This window comes from Alexandromys fortis, unplaced genomic scaffold (assembly GCF_014885135.2).
Source record: "Alexandromys fortis isolate MF-2015 unplaced genomic scaffold, M_Fortis_MF-2015_v1.1 scaffold_147, whole genome shotgun sequence".
NCBI lineage: Eukaryota > Metazoa > Chordata > Mammalia > Rodentia > Cricetidae > Alexandromys > Alexandromys fortis.
The window spans coordinates 236,659-250,530 of NW_026068029.1; the positions used below are offsets into that span (position 1 = coordinate 236,659).

The 13,872-nt window shown below is 41.5% G+C and overlaps 1 protein-coding gene across 2 annotated transcripts in view; it reads left to right on the forward strand.

Moving 5' to 3' along the window:
- Cdkl5 (cyclin dependent kinase like 5) overlaps window positions 1–13,872 on the forward strand; it is a 217,009-nt gene that overhangs the window by 180,011 nt on the left and 23,126 nt on the right. Inside the window, exons 17-20 of one of the 2 annotated variants that reach the window (XM_050164372.1) lie at window positions 4,719–4,818; window positions 8,589–8,711; window positions 9,924–10,043; window positions 12,961–13,177. In XM_050164372.1, the coding sequence (XP_050020329.1) occupies window positions 4,719–4,818; window positions 8,589–8,711; window positions 9,924–10,043; window positions 12,961–13,177 (560 nt within the window). The remainder of the gene's footprint in view (window positions 1–4,718; window positions 4,819–8,588; window positions 8,712–9,923; window positions 10,044–12,960; window positions 13,178–13,872) is intronic. The other variant, XM_050164371.1, reaches the window with a different exon arrangement.

Sequence of the window (13,872 nt, forward strand, 5' to 3'; positions counted from 1 at the left end):
CATACTTAAAAGCAATAAATAGATATTGTACTTTAACACCCAGAGCTGTTATTCTGGTCATCTCAGTTGTCTTGAACCCACTTAAGAAATGGGAGATAAGCCAAAATATCTCAGAACAAGAAAAATAGACTTAACACCGCCAGATGCATCATCTTTACTAATAGGATGCCACTTCAGTCCTCACTTGGAAACTATTTATTCCTCCTTCTGCCCAGTTTTAGCCGCTAGTGCCGAGGTCGTTAGGATGAGATGTGGTTCTAGCTAACAACACAGCGTGCAAAAGGGAGAGGGATCACAAGCCATAGCTACGGGGCAAAAGTGGGTGCGTTTTATCATTTCACAGACCTGCAGAAATGCTGTACATCTTAGGTATCCATTTAGAGTACATGCTTATAAAATGAATGTCATTGACTTTACTATAAATAAATAATAAGTATGTGAACCGGTTAGAAAAACTGCCATCAAAATGGGGCTAAAAATTGGTACTTTAACTAAGTTCATTCGAAGTCCTACTAGTGAAGAACTGTGAAGCTCACTTGAATGACGGGCTTTGTTTGACAGGGTTACAGCTATCTTTTGTCCTTTATAGCTTGTGTTATAGTTTTTCTCATAGACTCTTTCACTGACTTTCTTGTGTCACACAAGAACAATGCCTCCCCACTTCCACTCACTCTCCATGCAGCTCCAGAGGGATTATACTAAAGTCCAAAGACCCTACTGTCTCATCCCCTCCGCTCTGCACCCTGAGTCTGGGAGCAGTTTGAGTGAGAGGTCAGCTCCTTGATTGATCTGTCTCTATTACCTAATACAGTGCTCAGTAAAAGGTGATGAACTCTACATCAGTTTTGGTTTCAATTCCTTCATTCCTTGATTACAATGATTCTTTGAACAGCTCTCTTTCATCTTGACTCCCTTAATGAGACTAGTTCTTAGTCTCGATGACATACGAGTCACAGTTTTGTGTAAGCCCCTACCTGGTCATCCTTTGGTGTGTGTCCTTCCTAAACCCCATAGCCGTACTATTTTGACCAGAGCTGCTACCCAAGGGATGAGCTCAGTCACTGAATCTCTAATTCTTCTCGAAGCTTCCCTCTCTGAAATTCATATGACCCCCAAAGCTGCCCACTGTACTGGGTGAAGTTATAGGGGCCACAAATCCAGATAGTTGGCACAGTGCTGCTTGCTCAAGGCTCCTTCCTTTGTGCACACACAGCTTCCCACGTGCCTGTTTTCCATAGCTGCTCTCTCATGCTCTTCCTCTCTCAGGGTGTTTTGTGTATGTTTCTGTGTCGTTCTGCATTGTGTTTTCTTTGTGTCTCCCCTTCTTTGCTCAGGCTCAGTTTCTTCTGTCTGTTGTGATGCAAACATACTCAGGCTCCAATCCTACCTTTTTTGTTTTGTTTTGTTTTTCAAGACAGGGTTTCTCTGTAGCTTTGGAGCCTGTCCTGGAACTAGCTCTTGTAGAGCATGTTGGCCTCGAACTCACAGAGATCCTTCTGCCTCTACCTCCCGAGTGCTGGGATTAAAGGCGTGTGCTGCCACCGCCCAGCTCAATCCTAGCTTTTGTCTTGGGTGATTTATTTCCCTTTTTCTTTTTTTTTCCTTTTCTTTTTTTTATTGAAAAAAAAATTCCTGCCTCCTCCCAGCCTCCCATTTCCCTCCCCCTCCTCCCACCCCTCTCCCCCTCCCCCCACTCCTCTCCCCCTTCCTCTCCAGTCCAAAGATCAGTCAGGGTTCCCTGCCCTGTGGGAAGTCCAAGGACCTCCCCCTCCATCCTGGTCTAGGAAGGTGAGCATCCAAACTGGCTAGGCTCCCACAAAGCCAGAACATGAAGTAGGATCAAAACCCCATGCCATTGTCCTTGGCTTCTCATCAGCCCTCATTGTCCGCCATATTCAGAGAGTCCGGTTTTATCCCATGCTTTTTCAGTCACAGTCCAGCTGGCCTTGGTGAGCTCCCAATAGATCAGCCCCACTGTCTCGGTGGATGGGTGCACCTCTGATATTTCCCTTTTTCTTTTGACCCCCTCGAAGCTTTCCCTGCCTAGATTTCAGCCCTACCACCTGCTCTGCTTCAGCTTGAAATAATTAACTCACCATTCCTCCTGCCCCGCCCAGACCGTAGTTTATCCAGTGCCTTAAAGACCCTGGGGAGGGTCTTCCATTCTGTTTCCCAGAACCAACTCTGGTGCCAGAGTGCAAATTCTGAACTGTTTTCCTGCCCCCTTCCTCTTCTCATCCTCAACTTCTCCAGCCTCTCACTTGCATATTGTTCTCTGCTTCCTCCTGGCTAGACTTTTGTCTCCCCAGGCAGAATTCTGCTTCCTCCTAAGAGTAGCATCTGCAGCCTTCTTTCCTGTTAGCACTAAAATTCTGCTCTAATGCCAGTTTGCCCTCCTGAGATTGCATTCATGAGGAGAGTATTTTCCCCAGGCATCCTGCAACTGCATCTATAGAACCTGTAACTTTCCACCATCCCATCCACACCCATGCAACCACATCTAAACCTCCTGCCTTTCAAAATGATAAATGCCCTGTTCTGCGTTCCCAAAGTAGTTAGAGTCTTGCTGGATTAAATCACAGAACTTGTGCTTCAGAACTTGGAATTTATTAAGTGGCGCTTATAGTCGCAAGTTCTAGTGGATTTCGAGAACACCTGGGGTGCTGCTGGGTGCCTGGACTCCAGGTGTGTGCCATCATGTCTGGTTTTTGTGATTCTGGGGTCAAACACAGGGCTTTGAACAATGTCAGCACCAATTGAGCTATATTCCCAACCCTAAAATAGTCTGTCATCTTTGTTGCTGACATATGTATTTGTTCTCAGAAATTAAAAGGACTTTCAATAATTTTATTACATAGATAGAGCTTTTTACAGGTTGGGGGGGTCTTTTTTGAGAAGGGGGAACCTCGCTTTGTTACCCACTGTTCTCAAGCACATGCGCTAAAGTAATTATGACTTCCACCTTAGTCATAATTAGGAATACAAGCGTATGCCATGAGGCCGAGCCTATTTTTGTTCCCCAGCGCTTGCAATGGAACCCAGGGCCTTGTGAATGGAGTATATGTGCTCTTCCACTGAGCCACAGCTCCAGCCAAGATTGCTATCGTAATTTCTCCCTGCTTTTTCAAAAGTGCATTTAGGGATTGGAGGGATGGCTCAGGAGTTATCATTGTTCCTGTAAAGGATCCAGGCTTAGTTCAAATGGTGTCTCACAACCATCCACAACCCCAGTTCCAGGGAACCTTATACCCTCTTCTCACCTCCGTGGGCTCCAGGCACAGAAATAATACACATACATACACACAGAATAAACACTCAAGCACGTAAAATAAATACATCTTTAAAAATTAAATAAATAATATTGAAAGTGCGTGTGCATAGCCTATATTGTAATGTAGTTGGAGTTATCACATGTAGAAAGCTTGAAATCATTATATTTTTGCTTAATGTTGTAGTTTAAATATTCTTTCATGTCAGTGAATATTCTTTGAAGATGTGATTTATTTTTAATAGCTTCATTGTGCTTTCTGCCATGCAACCAGTAATGGTTAATTTAGAAGTTTTCTGGCTTACATATTTTAATAAAATAAGCTGGATGCTGCTTTGCTCATATTCTCTTAAACATTAGAATCACTTCATCACTGTTAGGTATTCTGAAACCATGAATATAAATTAACTGTCACTTTTAAGAATTCTCCCACTCTTTTAGGGAATATGTAAATATGCAAGATTTTGTAAAAGAGTAATACCTGTCGAGGTGCTTTTTAAAGAGCATAAGCCAAAAGTCAGGATGTTCTCTGCACCCCACACACACAAGCCACTGCCCCTCTTTTTCTCCTTTTTCTTTTTTCTCCCCTTTTGGGATTTTTTTTTTTTTTGCAAAGTGAGTTTTTGTTCCAGGGTCAGTCTTGGCAGATAGCCTGGCTGGCCTTCAGCTCCCTCTCTCTGTGTCAGTCTCCTGAGTGCTGGGGTTACAGGCATATGCCACTACACCTGCCTTCTTTCCTATTTTGAGTATCTTCTATTTTTATTAGACTACCTAGGTGGTATTGGTGGTATCAATCTTAACATCAACATTTTCAGGTAGAAGGGCTCCCCACCTCTGATATACTGTGTTAGAGCATTGCATTGTGCTTGCATTGTTTCCCTTGAGTACTTTTTTTTTATTTAGGTGTAATAGATTAAAGGTTTAATAAATAAATATGAATTTTCCAGTTCAGGGCAAATTTTACTTCTGTTTATAATGTTTCTATAGCAGCATTGATTTTTTTTATGTTTAGTAACTTGGCAAGCTACTAATAATAAACTTGTTGAGCTTGTTTTTGAAAGGTAAATAGAAAATTGAAGGTATTGGAAATGTTTCTGTTCTTTCCCTTGGAGGGTTACAGAGAAGGCACCCTCTAAGCCGTGCATTTTACAGACTCTCTAATTCAGAGACTTCCAGCAGCAGGAAAATGGTCCCACGGTGCAGTTCCAGATCATTTGTAATAGCGCTCAAATTGCTAGTGTGATCAAGCCTGTGCCAAAGAACAGCCTTTCCCCATGCTGATTAGATTCAGTTCCTCCTGTGCATTTTAAAGGACCTTTACCTGTGGGCTCCATTTTTCATGGCTGATTGAATCTGGGATCACACATTTTCAGCCGTTATTATGTTTGTCACACATTGGCAAGAGAATGTGATTTAGAGATCTATATGATAAAAATGTCTTCTCATTTAGGAAAAGCCCTGAAAATATTAGTCATTCTGACCAGCTCAAAGAAAAGGAGAAGCAAGGCTTTTTCAGGTCAATGAAAAAGAAAAAGAAGAAATCTCAAACAGTAAGTACATGACTATTTTCCATATATGACATGGATTTCTGTATTTGTCTGTGGAGACATGTACCCTCTACATGGAGCAATCCAACTTCATTTCTGAATGTGACTATGTTATAGATACCTCTTTCAGAAGTCCTACACTACTGTCCTCTCCTAAAGCCTTTTCTAGATTCAGCAGAATCTCCAGGAGTAGAAAAACCTTAATTGGGATGAGAAAATGCTTCCAAAATTATGGAGACATGGGATTTGTTTTTCTCTGGGAGCATAAAGATTTGTAAAAACCTAGGAAATGATTTTGGTTTACATTTAAATTGTGAAATTCACAAATAGCCATCATCCCTTATCCTTTCCCAGATTGTGGACTATCTGGTCATAGAGATGCAATTTCAGAGCTTGCTTTAGTAAGAGAAGGTGTTTCACTTCTGAGGGCCCCGGGAAACAGGCTGCGCCTGAGATCCTGAGGAGCGTCTGAACAACGGGCCAGCTGTACTACCCTGTACTCATCAGTGTTTGGGAGCACATGAGTGAAATTTCTAAGATAGCTAGTGACAAGAGAAAGTGGGGGAGGAGGAAACAAGCCTCCAGGAAACAGTAGGAGCAGTTCACTCAAAAGAAGCCTGCTTCTCTTCATTTTATGATACCCTCACAAGCAAGTGACATTGAGTTAGCCATGTTCAATGATTTGGATTTGGGTCGTAGCTTTACTTCACACAAGATTTCCTCTCATTCTGTTAAAGAAGAAAATTGCCTAATCAGAATGGCTTGTTTACATAGGCTTCATTGACTTTTGCCTATGAGTAAACTAAATGCTTCTGAGTCCCTTCAAGCCATCATCAAAATGAGAAGTGATAGCTTAGTGCTAACTAACAATGTCTTCTTTACTTAATAGTAGAAAAGTATGTAACTCATACTAAGGATATTTGTCTCAGAGGTGTTTAAAAGATGTTAAAAGTGGCTTTTTGTTTGAGACCTTTCTGAGCTGCCAAATGGGTTCTAGGACTCAAACCTAGGTCCTCTGGAAGAGCAGCCAAGTCCTCTTAAAAGCCAAGCCATCTGTCCGTCCTAAATATTTTTAGGGCCCCTTAAAATCTAGACCTTTGTAAAGCATTCTTTCACTTGCTTATTAAATGTCAGTATTTTATTCGAAATAAATGACTTCAAGCCAGGAGCAGGCTTGGGGCATGGTATTGCAAACCTTTAATCCTATTACTCAGGAGGCATAAGCAGGCAGATCTCTTGAGAGTTTGTGACCATCCTGGTCTGCATAGTGAGTTTCAGGGTAGCCAGACATGCATAGTAAAACTGTTCAAACTGCCACCACCAACAGCAACAAAGGATTTCATTATGGAAAAAAAATTGTGAAAAAAGAAAAATCATTCTTAATCTTGCCCAAATCTACCATAAATAATAAGAGGATTTTAGTATTTTCCTATAACTTTTTAGCCTGTGCATACAATTGTAGTGTGTATGTGTATGTATGTGCGTTACCTCTTTGTTTTAATGGTTACATGGTATTTTTAAAATGTTCATGGGGGTGGAAAAGGGTACCTGTGTCTCTTACTGAAACTTGCCTAGATTGAAATGTCAAATTAAAATGTCACTCAACTGCATTTGTTGCTGAAACTGGATGAAGAAATGAATAAATAGACTTGACTTTGCTTCGGGACGCTTAAAATGTTTTCACTGCTAAAAATTTAAACTCTGTCCATTGTCTATAGAACATGTTTTCTATCCTAAATATTACCCTAAGATACATTCTTCCTGGCCACTGGTATAAATTTTGTGGGTTTTTGTCAACTATATGCCTACAGTCCGGTGATGTGATTAAGTTGTAGACAATAATGAGAGAAGAATTGAGGCCGTTTTGTATATAAACTTAGATTTTAATGCTTGTCTGCCTTAAACCAACATTAAACCTAAAGCCCTTGCCTGACTGTGGCTAAGCATAGTATATACATCTTGCCTAACTTGACTATTCAATATTGGTTCAAATTTTAAATATTTAAATAGTTAGAAAAGTTAGAATAATAGAAAAATTAGTATTCTCTTGCATCCTCTCCACTTAAACTTTTTATTAAATATTTATACTAACTGCAGAATAGCTTTCCACAGATCATAATGCTTTAATTTTTCCAAACAAAAAGATTTTTATATTTCTCCATTTTAATTAAAAAAATGTAAGGGCTTTGGGTTCTAGAGTCAGATTTTCAAAGAGCAGTACACACAGAGTGCCAGACCTCAGGCACCGAGGCCTGGCATTGAATTCTCTCTGCTTCCTTTGAATGAACATTCAAATGTAACTAAAGGGAACTTGTTCTTAGTTTCTAAAGTTTAGTAAAAAGAAACCTAAGTAGAGCAAACCAAAATATTGAAGGCATTGAAGCTTTTGCATAAGATTCTAAGAAATTGAAATCTGATGCCAGACGAACATGGTATCCCTATGTTCATCCTAAATTTAGGTGTAGCCTAAATCTAGTTTACTACTGTAGGTGCTGAGCCAGGCAAGTGGTGACCTGTCCAAAGTCACATAGTGAGTTGTAAGGACTAAAACTGGGTTCCCCTGTGAACGGCCTCTGAGAGCTCGCTGCTGGCCTTCTTAGCAGTCTAAGTTAACTCCTAGGCAGGGTTTCTTTATTAAAGCCGGAAAACTCAGATATTTACACAAATGCCTTCATACACACACCAATGAAAAGACAACCCTACTGCATCTCTATATATTTTTGTTCTCTGACCATCAAGTCAGCAAAAAGAGAGAAAAGAGGTGCCAAAAATAATTCTGTGTTGTAAAGGTGCCTCCTTTGACTCAAGCAAGTCTGGAAATTGCCTTGGGGAATCTGGCTTCGGATGTATAGCCATATATCCAGGGAGTTACATAAACCATCAGAGCATATGGTGCCTTGGCCAACTTGGTAATTTGTATCTTCTTTAGTACCTCAACTTGAAATGATACGTCAATTTAAAGATTGAACTTTTAAAAGAATTTTGTGCGTGCGCATGATATGGGGGAGGAAGGTGCAGAGGAGCCACAGTATATAGAGGTCAGAAGACAATTTTGTAGAGTTGGCTCTCTCCTTTGACCTTTTTGTGGGTTCTGGGAATCAAACTCAAGTTGCCAAGTTCCCCACTAATCCTCCTTACCAGCCCTGAAGATTAAACTGTTGTTACCTTCTTGAAAACCAGAATGCAGAATTGTGCCAGATGTTTTAAATGAGGTGTATATTTCTAACAGTGTAGAAATGGGGCTACTTAATTAACCTTAGAATCCCACACAATGGCAATCCTCTTCCAAATGATATTTAGTCAAGATAATTGACTAAGAAATTCAAAGTGACTTAAAATATATATTCTTTTGTAATAAACAAGCCATATGGTAGAATCTTTTAGTTCCTGAAGTCCTAACAATTAGGAAATGACTGAAGTTCATCAGTAATTCATTACACACAATTCTTCATAATAATTTGTGATAATAAATACATTCTTAAGTAAACATAATGTAAGCAGATGCCTAAAGGTCTCTAGGCATTCCTGGGCTATTGTTCATAATCATGGTATAGGCTCTGAAGTGTTTTGTACTTGCCTAAACTTACGTTATTGTTTCCAATCAAAAAGTAACAGCTAATCTCTCTAGATGCCTAGCTCAGACAGTCTCTCCCTGAGCGTTACTATTTAATCATTTGAGGACTACCAAGCCCTAGTAGTTTCAATTAAAGCACCTATTTATTTTACCTATTTTTTTCTTTTTGCAATTAGCTCATTTGTATCTTATATTACAGACAGACTCCACCAACGGGGAGAATCCAAGCATCAAGAAATCCCTCTTTCCTCTTTTTAATTCAAAGAATCATTTAAAGCATAGTTCTTCTTTGAAAAAGCTTCCTGTAGTCACTCCACCCATGGTACCCGTTTTTACGTATCGTAGCCCTGAAACTCCTCCAGTAAACTTGTTTTACTGATGACAACAGCATGTCTTCTTTTTCATGGGGTCATATTCTCTTTGTGCTAGTTAAGTGCCTGAGCCAGTTCCATAAATTCACTGGGATATATGGATGTATATAATACATATATTCTATATGTATATATTATATTTATATCTAGTCTGGGTTTTCTTCATCCATTAAAGATGTTGAAGCATTAAGCCTACTAAACAAACTAGTAAGGCTGGTTTGGATGCCCTGATTAGCCAGTTGTTATCAGGCAGCATTCATGAAGTCCTTTAATTCCTGTAAAGAATCTGATTAACACTTATAGTCAACAAATGTTTTTGCCCTTGGCTCACCACATGGACTTTGTTACCATTTGGTTGGCAGTTTGTCTCCTTGAAACCAAGTCTGAACTGACCAAAGTGATTGAGCTAGCAGACTCCATGAAAAAAGCAGCTTGTACTAGTTGATAACTCACTCTTTCCTTACCTGCCTTTAGCTTTTGCTGGTCACTAGGTGTAGAGCCATGGCTTTTGCTTGGCATTTGGCACAGCTCTCCTTTGTCCGTCAAAGTCATTGAATAGAACAATTGCGCTCATTTGAAATTTGTGGCATAAATTTCTAGCAGTTCCTAAGTGTCCAAGGCCAGACCCAGATTTACTGGGCAATTTGGGACTATGATTTAAACCATACCTCCCCACTTCTCGCCCCTCGCAAGCCCCCCTAGACTTCTTTGGCAACATCAAATACAGAGTTTGCATCATATTCCCAGCATGAAATTTTTTTATTGAACTGGTTCATAACCTAACTGCAGTATGGGATGAGGATCCAACAGCAGTTCCTGGTCCAGTCCACTTTAACTGCTCTCTCTTACAGCTACTGAAACTAACAGCATGGGAATGCTTTAAGGGTTAAAGTTTTAACCAGGCTGCATGACATCTGCCAATTTTTCCTAATGCAGGGAAAATTATTACGAAGGCAGCAGGATTTAACTAGCACCACTTGCATCCTGAGCATTTGGAGAGTTTTGGTTTACTTACTGGGTCCTTTTGGGTTTTTTTCTCCCTCTTTTGAATTTTGGTTCAGTTTAATTTACTTTTCAGTTTGGGTCACCTCTTGGTTGTGGTTGTATATCTTAATTAGGGTTATTGGGATGCTTGCTGCATCTTTCTCCATCTTTCCCTCTAGGTACCCAACACTGATGGTCCCGATCTTCTGACTCTCCAGAAAGCCATTCATTCTTCTAGCACTGCAAGCAGCAGACCAAAGGAGTGGCGCCCTGAGAAGCTGGCGGATCTGCAGACCCAGGTGAGTCTGGTTCACCAATTTTCAGGCAACAGTGTGTCCTGGGATGGAAGAGCAATGAAGAAAAAAATTGAGCCTCCCCCAAATAGACCCTAACGAGTAGCCTTAATGGTTTTTGGAGGTCAGGATGAATCCTGCCATTGATTCTTTCCTCCACTGGAACAGAGCTAGCCCCCCACTGTCTTTCATCTAACATGGAGAGCAGTGGGGCAATGTGGAGAGATGCAAAAGAAATAGTTCTTGCCCACATTCAGGCCACATCTCAGGAGAGAAAGATTCATAAAGATCTTAGTAAAAAGTACGGCATGCCATGAACTATTGAGGAAGATAAACCAAGGTTCTCAGAGGATTAAGGTTACCTTAAAGGTGTTAGCATGTAAATTGGGCCATGAAAACCAGGCACTAGAAGCTTTCTTAAAAGAACATTTTAACTTCTGAAATCCAAACTGGTTTTATAAAGAGTCAAATTCTTATATTAGAAATTACATATTATACAGTAACACGGGGTTATAGTTCCCTGCCATAATGGAGAACTTGAATTTTATTTTTGTCAGGTACCATCTGTTTTAAACAGTTAATGATAATTGGAAATGTTTCAGTATTGGATCTCTTCAATTCACTATAATAGACATAGTGACCAAGTCTAGCATGTTTAGTTAACCAAATTGTTTGGGATTTAGAAGCAATGGCTCTTTTTATAGGCTTTGTGTTTTATTCTTTTGTTCTTAGGAAAACATTTTGCCAGTTAAATGCAATTTGGCCTGCATTTTTCTGTGTCTCCCAAACTGTCCTGGAACTAACAAAACCTGGCTTTATGTCTTACCTACAAGATTATAGATCTGACTTGTTTCACTATAATCTGTTACTCGGAGCTATAAACAAGAGTTCTCTAAAACTGCCATTCTCTTTGCCTGGCCATATATATTCTGTACCTAGAGCATAATCTATTCTGGGAGGTAAGGGAACATAGAGAATCAAATTTCCTAATTTTTTGATTATTCAAACTATTTGATTATTCGAACACAAAGATCTGAGGGCGTGATGCTAAGGAGCCCTTTTCTGGTAACCTCACAGCTCCAGCTGATGCTGAATTATTATGATTGCTTGCTAATTTTATAAAATTCACTAGGAAAGACTCGTTTCATCATTTTAATAAAAAAGAAAAAGTAGTCAGAATGGTGCCACCCAGTAGTCTCATCACTTGGGAGTTGGAAACAGGAGTGTGAACGGTTTGAGAGTATCCTGGGCTATGTACTATAGTGTGGTGTTTACTCTTTGGGCTTTTTTGGAGGATTCACCACCCAGCTCCCAAATCAATCAATCAATCACACACAGAGGCTTATTCTGCATTATGAATGCCTGGCCTTAGCTTGCCTGGTTTCCTGCCAGCTTTTCTTAACTTATATTATCCCACCTATCTTTGGCTTCAGAGCTTTGATCTTTCTCTATTCCTGTCTACCCTTTCTTTCCCTCTTACTCCTTGTCTGGCTGTGTAGCTGGGTGGCTTGGTGACCGACTGACCCCTGAAGTGCTCCTCCTTCTCTCTTGTTCCCAGATCTCTTTTCTCCAGATCTCTCCTCCTATTTATCCTCTCTGCCTGCCAGCCCCCCCCCCCCCCCCCCCCCCCCCCCCCCCCCCCCCCCCCCCCCCCCCCCGTTTCTCTCTCCTGCCTCACTATTGGCCGTTCAGCTCTTTATTAGACCATCAGGTGTTTTAGACAGGCACAGTAACTTCACAGAGTTAAACACAAATGCAACAAAAACAAAAGTAACACACCTCAAAATAACATTTTCCAACAATGTACAAAGATCCAGGCCAGCCTGGGCTACATAAAGGCTAGGAGCAGAGAGGATCAAGACTTGGAGCCCAAGACCTGGCCTTCTGCTTTCACGCCAGTCTCCCTCCAGAGCACTGTACCCTGTGGAGCCTCTGGCCAGCAGCCCTTCTGCACGCAGGAAGTCCACTAAGCAGTCCTTCTGTGAGCAACTGAGATAAATGCTTTGTATTTTTAGTGCCCAAACTGTGGCCATTCCCACCTCAAAGATATGTAAATGAAAAAGTAAAAGTACAGTAGATTTAGTGCATGTAGACTTAGTATCAAAAGAAAGCGAACATTAAACAAATAAGAAGTGCTATACAGTTTTTAACTTGTGTCATTGCTACCTAAAGCAATACATTTTCCCAGATTCCCTTGCAGCTAAATATGGTTACATGCCCAAGTTCTATTTAGTTGTAGTAATTATTTTTCCCATTGCTGTGACAAAATACCTTCCCAGGTTGAAGGTACAGTCCATCACAGCGGGGAAGGCATGGCAGCAGGTCACATTGTATCCACAGACAGGAAAAAGTCATGGGTACCAGTGTATTCCTTCTCCTTTTACTCAATCCAGGACACCTGTCAGTGGGATAGTGCTGCCCACTTTCAGGGTGGACCTTCCCACCTCAATTCAATCTCTTTGGAAACAGCCTCACAAACACACCCAGAGGTGGATTTCCACAGGGATTCTAAATCCATTTAGTTGACAATTAAGATTGATCCTAAAACTGGTGAGATATAAATGGAAGACTTATTTGGGAAGTCTTCTGAAAAAGGAGAGAGGCACGCCTCTATCTCTTGTTGCTTCTTCTGTCTGGGTAAGGACAGGATGTAGCCAGATCAAAGGAGCCCTGACTTTCAGGCGCTACCTTTGAGTATCTCTAGTTATTTTCTCTACATTTCTAGGCCTTCATGTAAAGGCAGTGAGTGACTAAAATCTTGTTTCAGGAAACCCAGAGACCAGATGAAGCTGGATTCGCCCCTCCAGCCATATCTTCTCCCTTCCTTCCTCTGTTTAGTTGTCTTGCACCTGAACTCCACGTCCCCCCAGCTCCCTTGTCTACTCCGAATTAAATCTTGTGCTCACCTTAATCTTTCTTTCAGAGCCAGCCACTCAAATCCCTTCGCAAGCTGCTGCATCTCTCGTCGTCGACCAATCACCCGGCTTCTTCAGATCCTCGTTTCCAGCCCTTAACAGCTCAACAAACCAAAAATTCCTTCTCAGAAATTCGGATTCACCCCCTGAGCCAGGCCTCTGGTGGGAGCAGCAACATCCGGCCGGAGCCTACACCAAAGGGCAGGCCAGCCCTTCAGCTGCCAGGTCAGATGGATCCTGGATGGCACGTGTCCTCTGTGACCAGGAGTGCCACAGAGGGACCTTCCTATTCTGAGCAACTGGGTGCCAAGGGTGGGCCAAACGGGCACCCTTATAACAGAACAAATCGCTCACGAATGCCAAATCTGAATGATTTAAAAGAGACAGCCTTGTAATTTATGCTGGGATGGGGGGGCGAGGGTGGGGAGGGGGGAGACATGCCAGTTGGGAGGGGAGGGTGCCGGGTGGGCTGGGAAATGGGCTGGGCCAGGGTAGTAAGCCAGTATTTTCAGCTTTATGAAGGTGTGTGCAATATTGTGTGTGAGGGGGGCCATCTGGCTCCTCTCAGCCACAAATGCTAGTCAGGGATCTTAGAGCCACGGGAGTTCCTTAGGGATCACCACTCCCCACAGGTCTTGTGTGAGAATGGATAGAGTGTGCCATTGAGGAAGACGAAATTCTTGCCAGTTTCTCCCTGTTACATTCCAGCTTTAGTGCAATCTCTGTTGAACTTGGGGAAGCCAGGGTATGTCCTGGCTGTTTGAGGGATAGAAAATTCATGTTGACCGATGCCCTTACCACATATTTTTTTCTGACTAGACTAAATGTGGAGTTTATTGTAATCTAGGAGTATCCCTTTGAAGGGTTAGCAGATGAACTGTATGTCTTAAATTGTTTTCTAAGCTTCCATATTTGATAGG